Here is a 23,547-nt window from a genome sequence, read left to right as displayed (position 1 = left end):
TACCAAGAAGGAGACTGCTTCCAATACAACTTTGCGGGTGCCCAGGGTTCACCACTGGCGGCACCTGTTTCTTCCAACACAATATGAAAACAAGAAAACATCACATAATCTGAATTTGCTGACAATTCTCAGCACAAGTGAGCATTCCCGGCATCAAGCACATGCAAGACAACTATGGACAGCCCATAGCACTCCCACATCATCCCGGGACAACTCGACATCTTCATCTTCTTCCTGTCTGGCTCATAGGGCAAGTCGACCAGCCCTCAAAGGCTGTTTTCAGCAGTCAACCAACCCTCAGTAGCCACCATAGTAACATAAAAACCCGTTTTGCCCTCTTGAAAATGCATGAAACGTTTCGAACAAAACAAAACCTGCCCATCGAAACGGTGTTTTGCCCAAATATAAAGTGAGGTCAAAAAAACAGGTGGGAGGTTTTTTTTTTGAAAATGCAATTTTTGTTGTGGTTTCCATCCTTGTTTGTTGCCCATTTGCCACTTCACGCATCCGACGTTTCTTCTCGGCCGCAACCTATTGCTCCGCCTCTTCTCCTTTTCGCTCCTTCACTCCTCCTCCATGCCTCCTCTTCCTCTTCCCTTTTCCTCTCTCTCTTCTCCTCCGCGGTCCACCCCTCCTCTTTCCTCCTCTTTCTCTCCTTTTTTTTGTCTTCCAACTTTCTCTCCTTTTCTTCTCACCTCCCTCTTCCCTTCCAACTTGTTTCTTTCCTCCTCTCTTTCTCTCTCCTTTTCTTGCCCAAATTTTGAAAATACCAGAAAACCTACTCCCAAAATCATGAATTTCATACCCACTAGTCCCAAAACATGCATCTTCATCTTTCTGTTGGCTATGTTATAAATTTGGTATGTGTATATAAGAAGTGTCACTTCGAAACCTTTGCGTTTCGCCCAAATCAGAAGAAACGAAACCTTCGAAACGACGAAATGACGAAACGGACGAAACGGTTCATGTTACTATGGTAGCCATAGAAGAAAGTGACTAGCAGTTGTGCATAAGCCTTCAAACGTCCGGTCGGAAGGAAAACTGTCTAGAAGCCCCCGATCAACTCTTCCTCCCAGTTTTTAACCTCTGTCGAGCCTCTATTCAATTGTAAATCCTCTGGCCAGCAGTGGAGAACATGCAGAAGAAGTCGGCCAGCTTCTCCCATGCATCCGGTGAACTTCAGTCGCGATGGATGGCTGTAGAAACTTGCCAACCGGCTGAAAACGAGCCGACCAGTCCTCATGCACCCCTGAAAAGCATGCGCCCCCCTCCAATCTGGTTTTTTGGTCAATAATAAAGGCTTCCCCACTGAAAAATAGCCCACACGTGTGCTTTTTTGGTACAAAAAGGGGCGCCTACATGGAGGAGGTCCAAATAATGTCCAGTGCCCGGTCTTTGGCCGCCACGTGTATTAAATAAGTCCTGCTCAATGTGTACTCACTTATAAGTTGTCCGGTCACTTATAAGTGAGTGTGAACCTGCACCCATAATTATTAACATGGAACTCATAAAGCAGCAAATTGAGTTTTTGGGAATACTTACCACGTGCGAAACACATGTAGATCACCTTTCAGTCCCAAACAAGTGTGCACATACATGTCCATAGGGTGCCCAGGCGTCCCCGGTCCAGTGGACAACGCAGGCATAAATCTTCGGCGTTGTCCAGGCAAACAAGACAACTCAGCCAAAGATAAAATAAAAGTCATGCACACACATGAGTGCAATTATATTGGAAGAAACACCCATTTGCTCAGTTGTATTCGATAAAATGTCTAGGGCTCATGATCCTTCCGAAACCTTTCCATAACATAAGTACACAAGATCTCCAAGATAGCTAGTCCCAGAGACTTTCATCATGTCAGGCTCCATGGCCATACATGTACACCATGTTAGGCCCCACAAGCCACACATGTACTATCATGCTAGGCTACACCAGCCATACATGTACTGTCATGTCAGGCTCCATATGCCACACAGACACACTATGTCAGGCTACACCAGCCATACATGTATGTCATGTCAGGCTCCATATGCCACACAGGAACAGTAGAAAAATAGAAGCTGGAAGGAATTTTGTGACAACTTCCACCCACACATGGCAACTATGTTTGATGAAGCTTTGATAATCCTTTGTAGGTGACCATGGGTATACATGCACCATCTGTTGCTCCAAAAAAAGAGGCGATGTTTGTTTATGCTACAGATTAGTAAGTAGAACCTCATAGAAGCCTCGGGTAGCAAAGTAGTAGCCCTCAACAAAGCATCCTTCAAGCATTGCTTTAAGCCACTGCCCAACATCAGGAACTGCAGGCATCTTTCCTGGATAAAAAAGGATCACATCTCTCTATGAGAGTTTCATTACAGGGTCTAATAATACCTGGCCAAGAATCCGCAAACGAAACTCAGGGACAGGTTCATCCCAAGCTTTCTTGATCTCAGCAAAACCTTCTTCAAGGTTGTCACAGAAATGTTGTAGGTCGGGATTGGAGCAACGAGAGGAGAGCAATTCAGATCATTGAGAGTCTCCTCATGTGTTTCTTCGCTTGGACTCAACATAGGGATCTCTACATTTGTACACTTCTGTAGGACAAGCCATTTGAGAAAAACAGCAAGTATGAACAAGATGAAGTAGGCAAAAGAAAGCGAGCGAAAAAACAGCAGCAAAGGAGAGAGTGCAGATTGCAAGCAAGGGTTGCCTCAGATGCACGTCAGAACTGCAATAGACTTGCAACAGAAGCGCGTCAGATCTGTGATAGAGGAGATGTGTCAGTTCTGTAGGTCACGTTAGCGATGCATTAGGTTAGGACGTGTCAGGTTGTGTTTTCTCTCGCCAATGACGCGCGCGCGTGCGCGCATACACACACACACACTTTTTTTTTTTTTGGTGGAATCATAAGTATATTAGATTTACAAGATGACTATCCAAAGTAGATAGTCTCAAAGTACATCAACTGAAGATGTCAATATAAGACAAATATACATCATGATCTATTTGGTCAACCTGCATGCAATCGAAGAAAGATTGATGCAGGGAGTACCGAAAGAAAGAAAAAGCAGAAAAAGCCGCATCACCGAAAACTCCATGGTTGCGAACTTTCCATAGTGTCCATAAAGCCCAGTAGCGCACCCATGAGAAGAAAAGAGTGAATTCTGGTCTAGGCAAATGAAGACCAAATAGCCAGAAAAACTTTCCAAATTTCATATTTGGAAATCTAGCCCACAGAAGCTGGATGATAGGAAGAAAAAACTGACGAGAAGAAGGACAGTTCCAGAAAATATGAATGGCTGTCTCCCTGGAAGCAGAGCATCTATGGCAAGTGGATGAGGATATATGTCTGCGTGCCAGAAATTGTCCTGAGGGAATAACAGCCAAAAGAACGCGCCACAAAAAAAGCTGTTGTCGAAGAGGAAGTTTCGAATGCCAAAGAGATCACAATCGTCTTTTCCACCACAAAGACGACCGATGCATATGCCAGAAGAGATTTGCCCGTTCAGAAACCCAAGGCAATGGCAACAAATGTTTATACAGACCAGCAACTGTAATATCAGATAGCCTCAAGGGATGGCATGAAGAATCAAAAGAGGAGATAGTCCAATCCTGTAGGCGATCTCGAATTTCCAACAGTGGAATCGGCAAAAAAGACTGAAGCATCTGAATTATATCACGCCAAAGACGACGATAGTGAGGTCCCAAGCCATAATGTGCAGCAGCCTGTGGAAAAGAAAGAGGGGAGCCATCAGGATGGATGACATCTCCCACAGAGGTAACACCCTTTGAGTGGAGAAAATATGAACGTCGGGGTTCTTGCACCGCCAGGGGAACTGAAAATGCTTTGGACCAATGGATGCTCTCAGCGCGGAGAGAGTTGCCTTGTAAGGAGTCATGACCATTCCATTTTAAATTTGAAAGGACAAGCTTCCAATCAGCAAGTAAGCCAGAAATGAGAGGACAGCCCTTAATTTTGCCAGTAATGTAACCAAGAATAAATTCCCAATGAGTAGGTTGCCAATGGCTAAAAGCCGAAGTCGTCAGATGAAGTAATAAATGACGGATCATCGCTGTCCAAGGCTGAGTGCCTTCCAGAAATTGAAGCATCAGTTTACCTCTGTGGGCAAGAATATGTACCTGTAAATTAAGGATATTCAAGCCTCCATGCATTTTAGGGGTACACAAATGATTTGCCGAAAGCAAACGTACACTCTTTTTCCCCTGCTTCGATCTCCAGAATATCTCCAAGATGGTGGACATAAATAATTTCAGCTCCCCCTGAGAAAACCTGATGAGAGGAAGGTAGAACTGAATATAGGCAACCAAGATGGATTGGAGAATCCGTAAACGAACATGCAAAGGCCATGTTGCAAGTTTCCAGTATTCCAACTTTTTCTTGAGCTTTGCCAAGACCCAATCTGTTTGTTGACGGCGAGTGACTGTCCATCCCAAAGGATATCCCAAATGCCGAATCAAATGAGTGGAGTGAACTATTTCCCCTGGCCCTAGCAAATTATGCCACTGTTTTGAATGCAAAGGCATGAATTTAGATTTCTGAAAATTGATTTGTAGGCCAGCCGCAAGTGCAAACAAAGAAAGAGCCTGCATCAAAGTAGAGAGATCCTGATGTGTATTGCGAGGAAGAAAAAAAGAATCGTCAGCATAAGCTTGAGCAACCAACTGACGTCTATTCTGAATGTCCAATCCATGAAGACTGCCAGTATCAACCAAATGATCCATATAAAGAAGCATGGGATGCGTCGCTATAGCAGACAAAAGAGCACTTAAAGGGCATCAGTGCCTAACTGAACGATGCAAAGTCCATGATTCTGAGAGATCTCCTGACAATATACAAACCGCCTGACTATCAGCATAAAGCCAGTAAATGATATTCTGCATTTTTTCTCCAAATCCCAGAGCACGCAAGGTTTCTTGAATGAACCCCCATTTAATAGTATCAAAAGCCTTAGCAATATCCACTTGCAATAATAAGACATCTTGTTGCGTGTATTTGGCATATTCAATGCCAATATAAGCATTTGCAATGTTATCTGTAATGTGCCTGCGAGGAATAAATCCATACTGTGCAGAATGAAGTCCATCATTCAAGTAACCCTTAATGCGATCGACAACCATTTTACTGATAATCTTGTATATCACCGGCATAAGGGTAATTGGTCTCCAGTCTGCCAAAGACTGACATAAGTGTTTTTTAGGCAACAGCTTCACTAATCCTTTTTTCCAGGAAGCTGGCATTTGCCTTGTCTCCCAGGCAATGTTTACCATACGCAGCAAAGGTAATTTGAGGGTGTCCCAATATGCAAGAAAAAATTCAACTGTAAGGCCATCCCATCCTGGAGCTTTCCATCGGCCACAAGACCTGATTGCATCAGATAGTTCTTGTTCAGAGAATTTTGTTTCTAGTTGTTGCGCTTGAGTAGCAGAAAGGATGGGGGATACATGCTGTAATAACTGATGACGTGCATCATACACTTCCATGGCGTGAGAATCATCCTCATCAAATTGAGAGGAGAAATGGGCAACACAAGTCGCAGCCAATTGTGCTCGGGTGGAAGTCCACGTGTCATCTGAAATTAAAGTGCGACATATAGATGCAGCTTGTTTTCTGGAATGTAAACTCTTGAAATTTTTTTTGGAAGAGCAGCCTTTGTCCAAAAGCGCCTGTTGTCGTGCCCGTATCTCCCATTTGACAAGCTTTCGATGATCATTTACCTGAATACAGTGACGAGCTTGACATAAAGAAGTGGCTTCAGCCAAAGTTAGAGAGCGAAGATGACTAAGCTCAATTAACGATTGGCATGTTTGCTTAGCATAAGCAACAGTCTGTCTCCAACCTTTCAGATACTGTTTACCATAATCACGGATGACTGATTGCATGCGAGCAATAAAAGCTGTCCATGCATAATCCAAGTCAATGAAAGATTGAGGAAAGAGTGGCTGACAGGCCTCAAGTATCAGTGCTTTGAATGCATCATGCTCTAAGTAACTATTATTGATGATAAGCAAACTTCGAAGTGGCAATCTGTCATCGGGCATGTCATGCAGATGAACTCTGAGCCATAAGGGTACATGATCTGAATATGTAAATGTATAATCTAGCCACAATTTGGTTGTGAGAGTATCATAATGAAACGGATCAAGCTGATACCATCGATCCAATCGAGCTTTGTAAGTGGATTGAGCATTATGTTGGAAGGTATACCTAGGCATCAGAGGCTGAGATTCTTTCCAAATATCAATCAGATTAAGCGTTGCTACAAAATTTGCCCACGAAGACCTCTCAGTAGCAAGCATATGTGTACGACCGGATGTATTATCACCAGGTTGAGGGGCATTATTGAAATCTCCACATATGAATGCTTTCTGTCTCCAAGGGTACAATTTCATTTGTTGCCATATCTGTCCTCTAGCCTGAGAGGATTGAGGTGCATATATCGATGCAAATTCAAAGATTTCACCCTGAATAAAGCACTGCATAACCATCCATCTGCCTTGGAAGCCATTAAATGCCATGACTGGCTGCAAATGATGTTTCACAAGAAAAAGTACACCCGAAAAGGCATGGTGGCCTGTATAAAAAATATCATAACCAGCATAATGGCCTTGCTGTCCAGCATAGTGATGTTGATTGTGTTCCTGAAGAGCAACGATATCTGGCTGCATATGCTTCAAATATGCCCAAACCATCTTCCACTTTTTAGGGTCACACAAACCCTGTACATTGAGAGTCAAAACTGTGATATATGACATCATATTTATAGTGTATGTACAGCATGAACAAAAAAAGTAGCTCAAGCTTGCATTTCCTCCACAGGGTCTGCACCTCGATCAGGAGGAGGAATATCTATGAGACGGGTGGCTAGCAAGCTAGCAGCCTCTTCTTCGGGAAACAGAGTACGACCTGCAGTTACAATAGCCTAGGTGATGCCAATTCCAGAATTTTCTTCCGGGGTATGCCCACTGGAGGAGGCTCCATTCCAAGTTCTAGAAGGTAAAGGACGCTTGGGGATAATTGTCCTGCATGGTGGCTGAGAGGTTTCTTGAAGTATCTTTTCTTTTCCTTTTGGTGAAGAAGTAGAGGGATTAGCCACAGCTACATTCATATCAGAAGAGACTGGCACTTTGCCTTTTTCTTGAGGCATAACAGGAGTCTTCATACTTTTGTTTTTAATCCCTGAAGGACCAGGAGTGTCCTTATTTTGCATTGGGATGGGCAAGGCATCAGGCGGCATCTTATGGAGGACCAGAGGGCATTGAGATGCCATTTTTGCACTCAAAGCATGCACCTGCAAAAAGACCCCATTTGAGTCTGAAAAATGCACTCCCCATGGAAACGTTATTTATGGTAACAGCATAAGATTCCGGAGTGGGCTGATCTGTGTCCCATAAAATACAGAATCGATTTGAGTTGCCATTTGGTCTAGGAGGGCATACAACCTTTCCTAGTACAGATGCTGCAATTTTAGGTAACAAGGAGGCCAAACATTGGGGGAAGTCCACCACTTCTACCCAAACAGGACAGCGATGCTTAATCAAAGCCTGATAGTCTCTGGTGGGGGACCATGGCAATACATGAACCATCTGTTGTCCATAGAAGAGAGGGGAGTGCTCTAAAAGCATTTGTTTATGGTGCTCATCCACCATAATGACCTCAAAGAAACCTCTTGCCACATAGTGGACTTTGCGAACAAAACAACCACCCAATGTCCGTGTTAACCAATTCCCGACATAAGCAGCAACGGGCATCCTGCCTGGAAAAAAGATAATCACAGCATGCTTCGCATATTCTCGAATGGGATCTATGATTTCATCCACATCCACTGCAAGCCCCACCATAGGAACAGGATCTTTCCAATTCTTGCGTGTATCCTGAAATCCTTCATGCATTACCTCATAAATCAGCCCAGCCTCGGGCGTCTTATGCACAGGGTCATTCTGATCCACAGCCTGCTTTTGTTTTTTATGAGCATAATATTTTGTAGGATTATTCTTGCGAGGCATGCGAGACACCCAGTCAGGGTGCTGACCACACAGGATATTGAGGAGATCCGCCAGTGTCCGATGCGGCACATATTATGAGATGGAGGTACCTCCATAATGTACCTTCCAGTTCCAGTTTCATTTTTTAGGTGCCAGTAGTATCATCTTTATTTTTTCATTTTCTGGGTTTTTTTATCCAGACATTGTATCAGATCCACCATGATGTAACTTTTGGTCTCATAGGTCATTATGGCCTTTTGAAGACGTTAATATAACATTTCATTTCATTTCATTTCTCTCTCTCTCACACACACACACACTCACACACACACACACACAGACTGAGAAGGTGATGTACGGAGAGGAGAAACAAAAGGCAGAAATCGACTGGTTGCAATAAGCAGACACAAAGCACAGGAAGCTAAGAAACGGGTCGCAAGGAAGAAGATGGAAGATGCAGAGAGCAGGTCGCAAGTCGTAGATGAAGAGGCAATCAGGTCGCACGTTGAAATCAGGACACACACACGGGAAGCTTACGCAGGCAAACTGTACGCAATACACACACTCACACGCACGCACGCACGCACGCACGCACACACACACACACACACAACTAGCTGCATCTTAAGCGCCCGTGGACGAAAGTCCACAAACTAAGGGTGTTCAGGACTACATTCACTTATAAGTTATAGGAGATCACAAGGGACTTAGGGAATCAAAGACCTGCCTGAAGAGGCACATAGGGATCAGCAGACAACCCCTTGGAAGAGAAGATCCTTTGGTGGTATTGTAACTCCATGGCCTTGACAAAGACTGAGCTCACAGCCCTCCTAGAGTCTGCCTTCTCTCCCTCTTCCTTTGCTGGCCTCCCTGCTCCTGCATTTTCCCATTGTCCCCCATTTCTCCTACTTTTTTGCCCATTTCCCATCCTCTTTTCAATGTTTCCTTTGCGCCCTTCTTTGGGTGCCCCCCTTCTGCCCGCATGTGCTTTGGTCCATCCATTTCCATCTTCGTGTGCTCTAGCCCGTCGTTGCCGCTTTGTTCTGCCACCAGGGCCCTGCCTCCACCTCCGCCTCCTTTATCCCTTGCAGCCACATTTTTTCACCCTTTCTCCTCGCTCTTTTGTCTCCTTTCTCCCCCTTAAACTGCCTTCTCTCCCCTTTCTTGCCCCTCTTCTTTCCTCTGCTCTCCGGTTGTCCCCCCGGCACTCCTCGCCTCCTCTCCTTAGCTCTGCCCGCCTCCCCTTTCCTCATCCTCCTAGCACTGTTTGCCCCCGTCCTCCTTTGTCCATCCCCATCCTGCACTTACCTTGCATATGATCGTGCTAATTTGACAGCTAGTGGTTCCGTTTGGCATATCCCTTTTTGGAGGACTCAATGACAATTTCTTTGTCCACCCCATCTGAGGTCACCACCAACTGTCACCTATTTGAAACTGACCTCTAGCTACTCGCCTTGCGGCCTCTCTTGAGGCCACTACTATGATCTTCAAATTTGTCGATAGCAGATGTGGACAGATCCATGAGATCTTACAAGCCGCGGTCCTCAATGAGCAAGGGCAGATCGTGGATGTCCACTGCTACATTTGGCTCGAGTTTGACTCACCCTCCTGTGGAGACTTGGCTTCTCCCCAGATTCGGACCCTTTTGCTAGTGTCTTAAGCTTCCTGGTGGCGGTCTGCTTCCCACGCCTCCCTAAGAAGTGTCATGCTCTTCTCTTGTGATTGGGGACTCCTTGGAATAGATCCTCAACCCCTCCTCCCCCACAGGGGAAGTAGCCGCTGTGGCGAGGGCACGTGTAGCCTCCCTGGAGAACCTTCCTCACCAGGTCGTGATCCCCTGCTTGATAGCCCCCTATTCCTATACAATGGGTAGAGTTTTTGGGATTATCTGGGCAGTGTTTTGTCTATTGCCAGATTAGCCACATGCCAGCATGCCCTCGTTGGCGCACATGGTTGGGCCAGCCATTGACAGTGATGAGCTCAATGCATGGTTTGATTGTGGCGCGTTGACTGTCGGCCTTGCAAGTGCCAGTCTCCGTTCCCCCTTGTAGTCTCTCCTTCAACAGATAGAGAGTCTCATCAGGTCCCACAAGAGACCAATAGATAGTAGTGGTAGACCTCTCGGAGGCGCTGTTACGGCCGTCCAAGAAGGCGTGGTGGGGATGACACCCCTATGGACTCCGCTCCCAATGGAACAACTCCGACTTCCAACTTATAGTATTTATCTCATGGCCCATCCAAGGATTCGGTAGCTAATCCTCTAGAGCAAGCTCAGTGAGTTGTTGCACAGTGGGTCCGCGGCCGACTTCCGAGTGGCTGCACGAGTTCGCCTTGACTTTTAGCCTAATCACCATGGCCCCCCCATCCTCCACTGCCCCCCCATCCCCCCATGTAGTACCTATGGAGCCCTTGCAGCCTCATCCTGCTCCCTCCCCTACTGCCCCCTGCCGAAGCCTCGGCAACGACTCTCCCCTTGTTACATGCACTGAGCTTAATCGTGATAATGCACAACAGGGCCTTCTTTATACCTTTATGTGGTGAGAATCGTTGGCATCAACTTTAGAGAGTAGAGAGAGACAAGAGAATGAGAATATAGAAGACGACATAGTATTGGGTCCCAATACCAACTGAAGGGCCCCCCCTGCAAGCAGGAGTATTTGCTTATATTATTCTTTGGAGAAATGCTGTACAATGCTGAGTCCAACGCAAGGACGAGGAAGACCATATGTCGGCTGAGTATCCACCTATCCCGAGGCTTTGCTGAAGACTCTCCTTGGCCACTGATGCAAGTCCAGATAGCTGTAGGACTGCACATATGCTGGCTGAGTGTGAAGAGTATCTTCCTTCCTTAGCCTGGAGTGAATGGATGCTGAAAACTGAAGGTACTTTTCTGAATACCTGAATGGATTTTGTGTGGGATGAGGTCATGATTTTATACCACCTCAGGACTGCAGTTGGCTGCCTTAGATGGCTGTCGGCTGATGCAAAATGTCCCACGACTGATTGAAATGACCAGTCGGCTGGTTTAATAACCCTGTTGGCTGCATTTACTGCTCACGACTGGCACATGCACAGTCGGCTGCTCTACTTGCTGCAATTAAAGCTCACGACTGGCACATGCACAGTCGGCTGCCTTGTAGAGCTGGTTGGGTGCTGGCCGACCGGGCCCCTAAGCTAGAAGGGCTGGCCGACTGCATGGCAGAGGCATGGAAGCCCTTTGCAAGGCTAGTCCATGTTGGACTGCCTTGGGGCTGGCCTTAGGGCTGGTCCCTTCTATGAGAAATTTCCTACAAATGCCTACTCATGCAACTAAGGCTATGGCAGACACCTACATGATCCTGTATGATGCTTTCTCCAAGTGGGTTGAGATGACGGACATCTGACTGACCTCTAAAGCTCAGAGGCTGACTTACGTAGCTCGTGTGCTTGACTGTCCCTGGAGAATGTCTCGGTGGTTTTATTGGCCTCAAGAGATGGTGACACGTGTCTCGTCAAAAGAGATGAGAACCAAATGCTGCCTCATAAGGCGTCCGGCCAATACTCGATGAGTGAGTATCATTGAGGATTGCTTGAACCAAAGGAAGATATTGTTCCCATTTCGACTGTTGGTCATGGCAGTATGATTTGAGAACGTCAAAGGCCAATTGATTGTAAATTTTTGTTTGGCCATCTGTTTGAGGATGGAATGCGCTGGACAACTGCAACTTAGTCTCAAAATTGTCAAACGATGCTGTCCAAAAATGGGACGTAAATTTTGAATCTCTATCTGATGTGATAGTCCGTGGCAAACTACGAATGGGATACCAAAACCGAATGAACAAGTGAACCATGTCCTCGGCTGTGGCTTTCTGCTTGCATGGAATGAGGATGCAAAACTTATTGAATCTGTCAACAATTGTCATACACACTGTGTTTCTAGATCCAGCTAAAGGCGGGAAGAGGGCCTACGAAGTCCATACTGATATCGTGAAAGGGTCCCTCAAGAATAGGCAAAGGCTGAATCAACCCTGTCTGTTTGGTATGAGGAACTTTCACTTTTTGACATATCTGGCATGATTGGACATGTTGGTAGACATCCCATTGCATCTTAGGCCAATTGAATGACCTCTCTAACTTCTCCAAGGTATTGTTGATAACTTGACACCCCTATGATCCCCAACAAGAGAATCATGGGCATCGTGGAGAAGGACTTGGCGCTTTTCTTTGAGTACACAGACGGTTCTCGAAAAACAACCAACCATCTTGTATATTGTAGTGGCTTGGTTCTGAATTGAGGGCCAACTGATATTGAGTCTTGAACTCTTCCGAATCCGGATACTGTGCCTTCATATTGTCCAAGTCTTTGTCTTGAATTTCTAGCACAATGGGACTCGTGCAATGTTTGAATAGTGCCCTTTCGACTAAGAGCATTGGCAACAGGGTTATTTTTCCCGGGACGTATTCAAGCATGCCCCCAAATTGTTGGAACAATTAACTCCACTTGGACTGCCTGTCACTCCATTGGACACTCGGCATGGTGTGCAACCATTTAAGGGCTTGGTGATCTATCTTAACTGTCAAGTCCCCCCTATAAAGGAAGTGCTTAAGAGCGGTTATCCCCCCCCAAGAGCTCTTTGTCATATACCGAATAATTCTTCTCGGCATTATTCAAGTTGCGGCTATAATAAGCCACTGGCCTATTATCTTACTATAAAACAACTCCAATGGCAAGGTTATTGGCATGGGTAATCACCTCGAAAGGATCATCCCATGATGCCAACTTCAAAGCTGGTGACTCAAAGGAAACTTTCTTCATTGCCTGGAATGCCTCTAGAGCCTTGTCCGTGTGACGGACACTTTCTGATGACGAGTCTTCACGCCCTTGAGCAAGTCAGTAAGAGGGGCTGCAAGGTCAGAAAACTTGTCCATGTGGGTGCTGTAGGCTTGACAAAGACCCACAAATGAGTGGATTTCTTGGGCTGTAGTGGGAACATCCCAACTGAGAATTGCCTGTACCTTTTTAGGGTCGAGGCTAAAATCTGAAGAACTGATGATGTGTCCCATGTAATGGATTTCCTGTACTCCAAACTCACTCTTCTTGGCATTGACAAACAACTCATTGTCTTGCAATAGTTGCGAAACTTGTGCCACATCTCGCTCATGCTGCCCTGCAGTCCCTGAGAAGATAAGAATGTCATCTAAGAAGATGAAGACGCATTTGCCAATGAGATCCCGAAAAACCCGTGACATCATTTTGTTAAATGTCGTTGGTGCATTGGTGAGACCAAAGGGCATCACCACAAATTCGTAGTGGCCACATTTCGTTTTTGGAATGTCGGCCTCGAAGATCCGAACTTGATGATAGCCACTCTTAAGATCAATCTTAGAGAAAATCTTTGCATCGTTGAGTCGTTCAAGGATGTACTCTATTTTGGGCATGGGGAATCTATTCTTCACTGTTAGCTTATTGAGTGTCATGTAATCCACACATAAGCGTGCGGACTTATCCTTCTTCAGGAGTTTGGACAAATAGAATGGGAGTGGCAAAAGGTGAGGAAGATGGTCGGATAAATCCGGACAAGAGTAGTTGGGCTAACTGCTGGTCCAGCTCACTCTCCAAAGCCTTAGAAAGGCGGTAGGGGAACTTGCTTATTGGTCACGAACTAGGAACCAACTCTATGGGATGGTCCTCAGGTCTACTGGGTGGGAGAGTAGGTGGGAGGTTGTCTTGCAGCATGATGTTGCTGTATTGAGACAATAGACCAGCCGACCGCCGCAGTTTAACCATCCACCGGATGCTCTCACTTCTTTGGGTTACCAACCCGATGCTCTGATACCAATGTTACATGCATTGAGCTTGATCGTGATAACGCACAACAGGGCCTTCTTTATACCTTTGGAAGTCCTCATGATCTAGTAGTTTCATTTGACAGTAGGCAGGTCTATCGACTACAGAAAGATTCTCTTTGGTCGGAGGGGTGTGCATCCTCACCCAGGTGGTTAATTCTGGCACCATCGTCCTTCTCCTTGGCCGATCACAATAGGTTGTTCTTTATATTGGGGAGGAGTATGTGGGCCTCCTCAACATTTACGCTCTCAATGGGGTGTGTGTGAGGGTTTATTTTGGCATTGGAGGATTGCTGCGTGGCATCACTGACACTATTGTAGCTAGAGTTGCGACCATTCAGGGAGGAGTTTCTTTTTGTGTTGAGGGAACAGGATGCTTGTCACTTATTAGTTTGGCAAGCCCTCCCCTTAGTCTACATTTCTCTAGATCGGACTGCCACGTGCACTTTGAACTTGGCTTGGCTTGACAGGTCGTATGTTGATGAATGGGCGTGTGATTTGGGCAGTCCTGTGGGCATCCTCGCTAGCAGTCCCAGCCATAGGCTCCCTTCCAGAACCACCCCTGCGCTTGAGGTTAGATTGTCTTGAGTCAGTCAATCCTAGACAACACGCCGGGGCGTCCCATACCACCACTACGCCCTGAGGTCCTACACGCTTAGGAGATCCCTCTCTCCATACCCTGCTCATAAGTTAGCCCAAACCCACTTAGATAGCAATAAGTTGCTATTATTGACCCATTGCTTTATTATTAACCTTTTAGCCATATTTAGCTTCTAGTTAGCTTTTTCTTGACTCTTGGCCAATCTTGATCTCATCCTTGCTAGTTGTTAGCCAGCCCTTTGGCAGGCAGGTCCTATCAGTCTCCATGCCCGGTTAAGTCCTAACCCTATCCTTGGGTTAGCACACTCCCCTAGCCCCCGGGTTAACCTAACCCTAGGCCAATTCTGACGTAACATTATCCTCCCATCCTATTAGATTCATGTTGTCGCGAATTCTTAAGGAGATAAACCATCGTAAGCAAAACCACAAACTCGTATATGCCACCACAACATCCACATAAGCTCCATGGCCCTTACCTAAGCCAGTTGCAGCTGTTCGGTGCTACCGGAATGACCGAATGAATCCCTACAAGGTAACCAATCCAACTCCATACTGACACAAAGGTGGGAGCTGGATACAAAAGAAAGAACTGAAATGTAAGTTGTCCTAGCAAGGACAACTCCAGCACCAGTCGAGTGCACAGTTGTTAGCCCTCATGCCATCTCTGGCTGACTCTATGCTACAAAGCTGTCATGCCTCCCTTTCGCACTTTGTTTCATGTTTATAGTCATAAGTTAACTAACACCTGTCGCAAGTCATACCAACTTCTCCGCCCAATATATAGAGCGTTGCTTGAGACTGGCTACTTATGGTTGCACTTGGAGTGCAAGTAGAATCTAGAATTGCTTGTTGCCTTCATACGAAATCCGGATTGCTCTGGGAATGCGAGATGACTCCGGGAGTCTGACCTTTTGGGCTTGGAGTAGAGTTTTGTTCTCCGCAAACAAGTTTCTTCAGCTAGAAATCCTTTTCTACGAGCCGTGAGCTTCAAGATAGGTGTGAGCGCATGGACGACGGCTTCCGAGTAGCCTTCAATGAGATCATGATTTTCTATGCTAGAGAGACTGGCAGAGGGCTTGATTCACTTGATCCCCAAGGAGGGAAGCGATAGGTTGGAGATTCGCATGGGGAGACCTATCACCCTCTTGAAGTTAGGGAGTTTGGGAAAATCCCAATTCACCCGATTCCTGAGAGATTTTTGGAAGCACTTGTGGGATAGTTATCGACCTAGTTATCGACCAAGGACAATCACATCTTCTTGGCAGTTTGCTCACCACAGCATTGCCATTGGCACTTGGCTGGCCACCATCGGAGGGCAGCTAGCATAGTGTGCGCATTGCATCAATCCCACAGAGTCACAATGACACTGCCTATGGGAATTTCCCAAAGTGCAACATGTTTGGAAGAGGATCCTTTACCTCCACGTGACGGTATGGTCGTAGCTGTGCACCATCACCTAGGGGGAAGTAGCTTGGGTAACAGAGATCGGCCCCGCTCTTTCCTACGAGGACGTAGTAGGAGGACATGCTCTCCGGCTCACTACTACAAGATTGATATTATATTCTCTCCTGAGAGATCGCTAGATCCTTGGTCCCTTGGGACTTGCCAGAGGTGGGAGATCATTAGCAACATAGCTGTATGGCATATATGAAGGGCCTGTTGCAGTGAGGCTATCGAGGGCACTCTCCCCCCTTAAGCTGAGTCCATCCATTCCATTTAGATTGGCATCATTCATACCCTCCGTGGCCAGTGGGAGAAGCTTCAATGGGGTTGGGATCGCATGCATAAACACCGCAAGGCTTTGTTGTGTACCTGGCATTAGGGCCCGTGTCTCTCTGATAAGGCTGGCGGATCGCTTGACGTAGGTTCCCTCTGACAGCGGCCAGCCATGGAGGGAACCACTCTTCCCCTTCTCTCTTTTGCCTCTTACAAGGGTTTTGAGCATGTACACTTTCCCGGGGAAAAAATAGTTAGGGCCAGCCTCTTTCAAGCTTGGGAGGATCTTCACCTAACCCTCTCCAGACGCCTACGAGGTGCAATGAGGAGCACCTTTGGCAAGTGGAACACACTCACCTAGCTTCCCTTAGGCCATCCAGGTGGTATCCCGGTGACTGTGGCACATTAGCACTGTTGGGAAGCAGTTTCAGGACCTCAGTACTAGTGTCAACATGCAGAGATGCAAGTTTCGGTGTTATTGCAAGTTAGAACAAGAGATCTCTACACATGCACGTTACGATTTGTTACATGCATGGGCTGCAGTAGCCATGCATGTGTTTGCATGTTTACGCAAGTCTGGCACATGCACCCATGCACTGAGGTTGTATTATGTGACACACTGGCTCATCATCAATGCTACATTTGTAACGTTTGTACATCAATAGAACCTTTTAAGGATTTATCTATCGCACACCGTGACCCCATTGTGAGCCCTAGTCCATGGACATGTTGGGCACTGGCTACGTAGGTCACATCCAAAGCCTTAGGTATGTGTCACTTAACTTAGAAGGCCTTGCATATGGGCTAACCAAGGGCCGGCCCATGAGCATCAACCTAGGGCAGCCAAACACGGGCATAAAACCCAATCGGTCAGCAGCAGATCCAAAGCCTTAGGTATGTGTCACTTAACTTAGAAGGCCTTGCATATGGGCTAACCAAGGGCCAGCCCATGAGCATCAACATAGGGCAGCCAAACACGGGCATAAAACCCAGTCGGTCAGCAGCAGAACAGCCCGCACAGCCACACGTGCGTGAAGCGCTTGCATGAACATTATGATCAGCTTGTTGTGGGCATTTTGCAACAGACCGACATGCATAAGAGAGGCTAACCAGCTTATATATTGTTCAAATGAACAGGCCGACAACATAGTTCATTGAAGTACACTTTTGAGTAGATGGTTTTTATGAGCATTTTCTGCTTCTATTGATTGAGAGATTCAATCTTGTACTTAGTCAAGTTGAGAGTTTCAGTATTGTACTTGTTGGTGATTTTGTTGTCCTCTTTATCTTTCTCAAAGTGTATCTTTGTTGTTCTCTAGTTTGGTCAGTTCTAGAGCGCTCTCTCTAGATCGTTTACAGGTACCCACCCCTAGGGCATACGCCATGATTTTCTTGCATATTATCAGCATCGGCTTTGGGACAGCTTTCACCCTCCGAAGGTCACTCTCTTCTTTTGGCTTCTGGCACATCATAGCCTCGCGGTTGGGGCTTGCTTGCCATCACAGGATGACCGCTCCTTGTGTAGCGGCTGCTCCATTGTCCCCAAGGAGACTCACGACATTTCCTTTGGCATTGCCCAAAGCCCCAACAGGTTTGGTGGAGGTGTCAGCATTTTGGGCATCTCCAGAATTCATGTGTGTGGATGGTCTTTGGATGCCCAAAAGATCAAGAATGTACAAGCTTTGAGAATGGGGGATTATCTAGTATAGCAGACCAAGTGTTCGTAGCATGGTCCAAGCACTTGAGATGGTTTCTTGGACACAGAAATGGGATTTGGAGTTCAAGTGTCAAGTGGAAAGCCTGTATGGTGAACTCTTGAGGATTTGGGAGTGATTGATCAATGAAATAGGTTTCTACATGGTGCTTACATGTATTTCTCATGTGGTGGAACACAAAGAGATCATCTCCTAAATTCTAGGGGAAGTGGCTATTTTTGGCAATCTCCAATGGAATTTCCATTCATGTCATTACCTCTGGAATTTGACAGAGATCGAGGATTGCCAAAGCGCCATTGTGAAATTAGCTATCATCTGGGATATTTTTAGAGCTGAAGATTGTGGAATTTTTGGTCCTTGGATTTGCTACATGTGGCAGATAAGAGGATAAAAGTGAGACAAGTGTCCTCACACATGTCAATTCAGCTCTACGCATGGCATTGTAGCAATTTCAGAGTCATCTCTTGGGTGAGTTTGAGCTTCAAGTAGGTTTTTGGAGGTTGAAAACTCTTACTTTTCACCATCTCTTCATTTCTAAGCCCACCGTAGCCCATTCCGGCCTCTATGTAGTGTTATATGTGCAACTTTTATTTTCAGCTTTGTGGATTGTTTAATGGTGTGACTAAATTTCGAAATGTTTTTGTTGTGTTCATGGTCAAGCGATGCACACCCACTCCCGCGCTTCCCTGGCAAGTTTCAGGAGGATCCTAAAGCTTTTCACATCCAAGCCGTTGGGACTAGAGTCTGCCAGAGATGAGAGATCAATCGCAGTATTATCGCCTGGCATGTTCCGTAGGCTAGATGAAGAGTGGCCATGGATGGCACCTCCACTCCCCGGGCGGAGGTGATTCACTCTATTTGGCTAGCTAGATATCATACACAATTTGTGAGGATGGTGGGTGCTCCACACTGATTAGGCACTATAGGTCCCTAGTGTGGCTTTTCCTTCCCCCTCCCCCGATGTAGTCTCCCTCCGAGAGTGGCCAGCTGGAGAAGGAGCTTCCCCTCTTTTTTCTCTTCACTTTACTTCTTTGGAGGGATGTACATATCACGTTCCACATTGGGGCTGTTTTGTAGTTCACTTTCTGCGAATGTTCTCTTTTATGACTAATGAAGGATCTTTTCTTGGGAAAAAAAGGGAGCACATGGAGAAAATCTAATGAGGTTTGGCATCCACTATGTCATATTCACATGCTTACCTAATCTTGGAGTTCCATTTCATTTCTTCTTTGTATAAATAGCTCTAAGGCATCCTTTTATTTTTGTTTTTATTGCCGTAGCACTTGGGGATGATCTAGGCATCTCCAATTACATAGTTTACACATTGATTATTTTGGGTCTTGTATGCCATTTTGGCCTTTTGTAAATAACATCTCTAGTGAAGTCAGATTGATTTGAATACTTATGCAAGATGAAGGCTAGACAATTCAATTGGATGGAAAGACAGGGCCAACCCTTTCAAGCTTCAAAAGATGCTTTTATTCATGCACCAGTACTTCTGATTTTCGACCGTTCTTTGTTGTCATTAACTGGTGCAAGTAGGTATGGGTGTGTTGCAGTGCTTATGCAAGATGGCCATCCCATAGCTTATGAGAGTCAAAAATTCAAACTAACCGAAAGGACTTATAGTACATATGACAAGGAACAGTGTAGGGATGTCACGTAATTGCCTCTTAGATATCTTATGGACACCTAATTTATCTTTGCACTATGCTAAATTAAATTAATATCACGGTGATTCCATATTTAAATATTAATTACTTTGAGTGACTGTGTTGGTGTATGCTTGGGGCCTGGATAAAGTGCTAGATTGGTTTGTATTTGAGGAAAAACAAGGGCCAACAAGGCATTGGATACATAGTTTCCATGCCATGAAATTGGGAAGGGAAGGGGAATGAATATATGCGAGCCAATCCTTGAGCAAAGGGAGAAAGAGTGTAGCTTTGACCATGGATGATCTCATGGCATGGATGTTTGCAAATAAAGATGAAATCCCCCCCCAAGATCATTCTTTCCAAAGGATTACATGGAAAACCCCATCATGGAACAACAGATCACTAAGAGAGCAGCACGGGATATGGCCACTCTTATGGTATTCCTTTCATCACAATTAAGCATGCCAATAGAGCCGTTGCTACGAATGCGATAGAAAGTCAGAGCACGTTGTTAATGTCAGGAGATCTATTTGCATGGGTGCCACTGATGCATCTTTATGGGCATGTGAAGATCATTATTCTTGGCAAAGATGCTTGAATGCATGATGTCAACATGCTTATGGCAGCTCAATGTTATCTTGTTTTCATTTTTTGAGGGTTTACTTTGTTGTGTAGGTCTTATTTACGCTTACTGTCATCGCTAATGCAACTTCTTCTTTTGATAAAAACATAATCTGATCCATCATGTGAGAAGTATATAAGCAAGGCTGCGTATATTGACTTAATATGGTTGCACAGATGCCTTCTTATATGATGCTGGGTGTGAGTAGACAGCCACCTCCTGAACCTTTGCCTAGTGTTATCCGTGCTTCTTCTGGATTCAAAGACGCATGCTCTAGGATGGATCTTACAGCAATACATGAAATTCTAGTCAAGACACACTATAAAGATGATGCAGGTGAAAATGAGGTGAGGACTGATACCTCTAACCAGTTGTCAATCCGATGTATCCCATACACGCTGTCCTTGTGCAGTTAACGACTCTATAAAGCTTAATCTTTTAGCTAAATCTCCCAAGGTGTTGACCCTAAACTCAATTTTGTGTTTATGGGTTGATTGAAAGTGATGACTTGAATCTGCTGTTTTCGTGTTTGTGGCCAGCTTTCTTTCCAGATGTGGACCAAACAAATGCAGGAGATGCTGAATGCCAGGAAAAAGGGTGATCTAGCTTTCCGTGAGAAAGATTTTGTTTTAGCTATTGAGCGATACTCTGAAGTAAGTTTTGCCTTTATCTAGACCTGGTCATTACGTTTAGTCTGACCTTTGTTAAGACCTTGTCATTGCTGTGGGTTTCTCTGTTTGTCATTGCTAACAACCCATTTTTTGATGGAAGTGTCTAAAAGCTAAACTAAGTTGGTTATTTTCCCCTTAAGTTCCTAACACAGTCTTATTGATTATGGGTAAAATACAAAGGATCTCTCATCAAATCTCCATCGTTGCATGTGTCAATCTCCACCAATGAAATGGTGCAATTCCCATCTGCCATGTGGTGCAAGCTCTTGTGTCTCGTGGTGCAAGAACCTTGGCGCCATGTGGCATCCCTCCCCTTTTGCTATGTGGTGCAAAATTATTGTCGATTCAAGCCCTTTTTTACCTTGTTCCTATTCCTTCCTTTCTATTTTGATATACCCCATCTGTGTTTTTGCCAAATCAAAATTCCAAATTTAAGGATCTTTGCTCAAATTTTTTTCACAAGAAAAAGGGCATGCACCCTTATGTTGTTTCTTGAGACTTGCCAAATGTTATGTAATATGTTGCAGTTTATCAATGGAGGTGCCATGGTTTCTCCAACGGTCTTTGCAAGGCGCAGCTTGTCTTACCTAATGACAGATCAGCCTGATGCAGCTCTTCGTGATGCAATGCAAGCTCAGTGCGTAAATCCTGAATGGGCAACAGCTTTTTACTTGCAGTCTGTTGCATTAGCAAAGCTCAACATGGAAAATGAAGCAGCAGACATGATGGATGAAGGGGCTATTTTAGAGGCCAAAAAGAGTGCAAAGAGCTAGGGTGCCCGCCATTTGTGCAAGTAAGTTACTGTAATTTGGATTCTCAAGGCTACACAATGTTGAAAACAGACTGAAGGCTGTTTGGTGGTTGTAGCTCTTGAGTATGCGATACGTGTGATATGTGTTTGTAGGGTTTACCTGTCTCCTGCATTGAGGAGTACACAGATTTTGGCACTGACCCAGCAGATTTGCTTTAATCTATGCCCTACTCCTATTCTTTTGTAATGTTAAGTTAGGGGTGTAGCAGGTGTCCCAAGGTTGTGGTGTCATTGTTACCAAGATCAGTTTGCAATGGTTTTGCTGCTAGCAATTCCATCCTTGAAAAACTATATGGAGTTCCAATTAAGGTAGAATCCGCGAACTCATATGGTGCTCTACGGCCTATGGCATTAAATAGAATCTGTTTTAATGCATCAGGTCATTGATTTAGTGTTTTTGGCAACAATTACAAGCTGAAGTCGACTGCTAATATTTTGAATAAATATAGTGGGCTTAAATATCATGCATCTGAGGTTTGATACTAGAATTGATTAATCCATGTATTGTTGTGTAGCTACCAGTTGATGTGATGATGGCTGGCAATGTACTTCTAACAAGTTCTAGGGAGAGTTATTAATCCTCACTTTAAGTACAAGATTAAAGAGAGTTCGGAACGCAGCTAATTTTGTAGTCTCAAGATTCCGCTCTGTAATTGTCTTCAATAGATAGTGACCACAGCATTGAATTCCTAGTAGCTACTATGGAAAAAAACGTCACATTTTGTTTGGACATGTCGGTGCACCTTTCATCTACTAGCAAAGGGAAGGAAACTCCACATTTTGTCTTGGTTATATGGCAATGATGGAGCACGTCTGATTGCAGAAGGACATCTAAAGATTCTATCCAATCCACTGAATGTGGCGAACTTGTACACAGCTTACTTGAACAATTTAGTTATGAAGACGAGCTAATTCATGAGATGTGAGGCTGCCTGATGCATACATCCAAGTATAGCTTTTAGCGAGTGGTGGTGTTCATTCTTGGATTCTTTGTAGGTATGCCGAGGGCAGCATTTTTGCGCATGCAGGGAGTCAGTACCTCGCATTTCATGTTGTACAGCTTCATAACACCCCATTCACAAAAATTCACAACAAATCCACGAGGAGCTATCAAGAATGCTTGCTGCTAACTGACAAGTAGTTGGAAGGCTAGGCAATGAAGAGCTTGCCCACAGCAATGTCATGCACCCTTGGAACAATCTTTTATCTTAAACTGTGCAATGGTACCTTTTCTTACTTTTCTTAAACTACTTTAAGAGTCAAGGTCCCCACAGGTTCTTAGAGTTCTCTCAACTGTACAGATGTTGAAGATTTTTTGGCGTACATTGATCAAGTGTGTAATGGTCCATGCTATGCCCCCAACATCTCACCACGATCAGCAATATGCTCATGTAGAATATTGTAAGCTAAAGTAGAGGTTTGACGCTTGTCTTATTCAGTATGCACTGTAAGGCACTGAACCGCTTTATTTATGATGGCAAAAAGTTACTTAGAAGGAATAGCTCCACAAAATGTACTAACACAATGAGGATATACACATTGCCTTTGCCCACGATAAGAGGTTATAAAATTTGTCCGGATGTGAGCTAGGGTTTGAATGGTGTAAATTATAAATTGTGGTGGTACAGTTGTGTGGTGCACACAAGCATGTGTGCATGCACACATTCACACACATATATATAATTATAAATATCTAAATATATTATGTATATGCATGCGTGCATGCGTATACATAAATGCATGTGATGAGTTGGGCATATATTAAAAACGTACATACATAAATGTGAGATGGGTTGGCAATGATCACAAACACGTTTGGTAATAAACAGATAGAAATTATAGGACGACGGTGATCATAAACACGTTTGGTAATAAACAGATAGAAATTATAGGACGACAGTGATCACAAACACGTTTGGTAATAAACAGATAGAAATTATA

At 44.8% G+C, this 23,547-nt stretch overlaps 1 protein-coding gene across 3 annotated transcripts in view; it reads left to right on the top strand.

The window, feature by feature from the left end:
* Positions 1-23,191, top strand: part of LOC147619801 (serine/threonine-protein kinase BSK1-like) — a 113,178-nt gene extending 89,987 nt beyond the window's left edge. The window contains exons 8-11 of one of the 3 annotated variants that reach the window (XM_086825639.1): positions 20,301-20,471; positions 20,664-20,777; positions 21,323-21,588; positions 22,603-23,191. In XM_086825639.1, coding sequence (XP_086681765.1) covers positions 20,301-20,471; positions 20,664-20,777; positions 21,323-21,568 — 531 coding nt within the window. In that variant the 3' untranslated portion in view covers positions 21,569-21,588; positions 22,603-23,191. Of the gene's footprint in view, positions 1-20,300; positions 20,472-20,663; positions 20,778-21,322; positions 21,982-22,602 lie in introns of those variants that run through there. The other 2 variants (XM_086825638.1, XM_086825637.1) reach the window with 2 other exon arrangements.
* The last annotated feature ends 356 nt before the right edge of the window (positions 23,192-23,547 follow it).

The sequence above is a fragment of the Cibotium barometz genome, chromosome 32 (assembly GCF_041138505.1).
Source record: "Cibotium barometz isolate CiBa-2024 chromosome 32, ASM4113850v1, whole genome shotgun sequence".
In the NCBI taxonomy this organism is placed as follows: Eukaryota; Viridiplantae; Streptophyta; class Polypodiopsida; order Cyatheales; family Cibotiaceae; genus Cibotium; species Cibotium barometz.
This window is presented reverse-complemented; position numbering and strand designations above follow the sequence as displayed.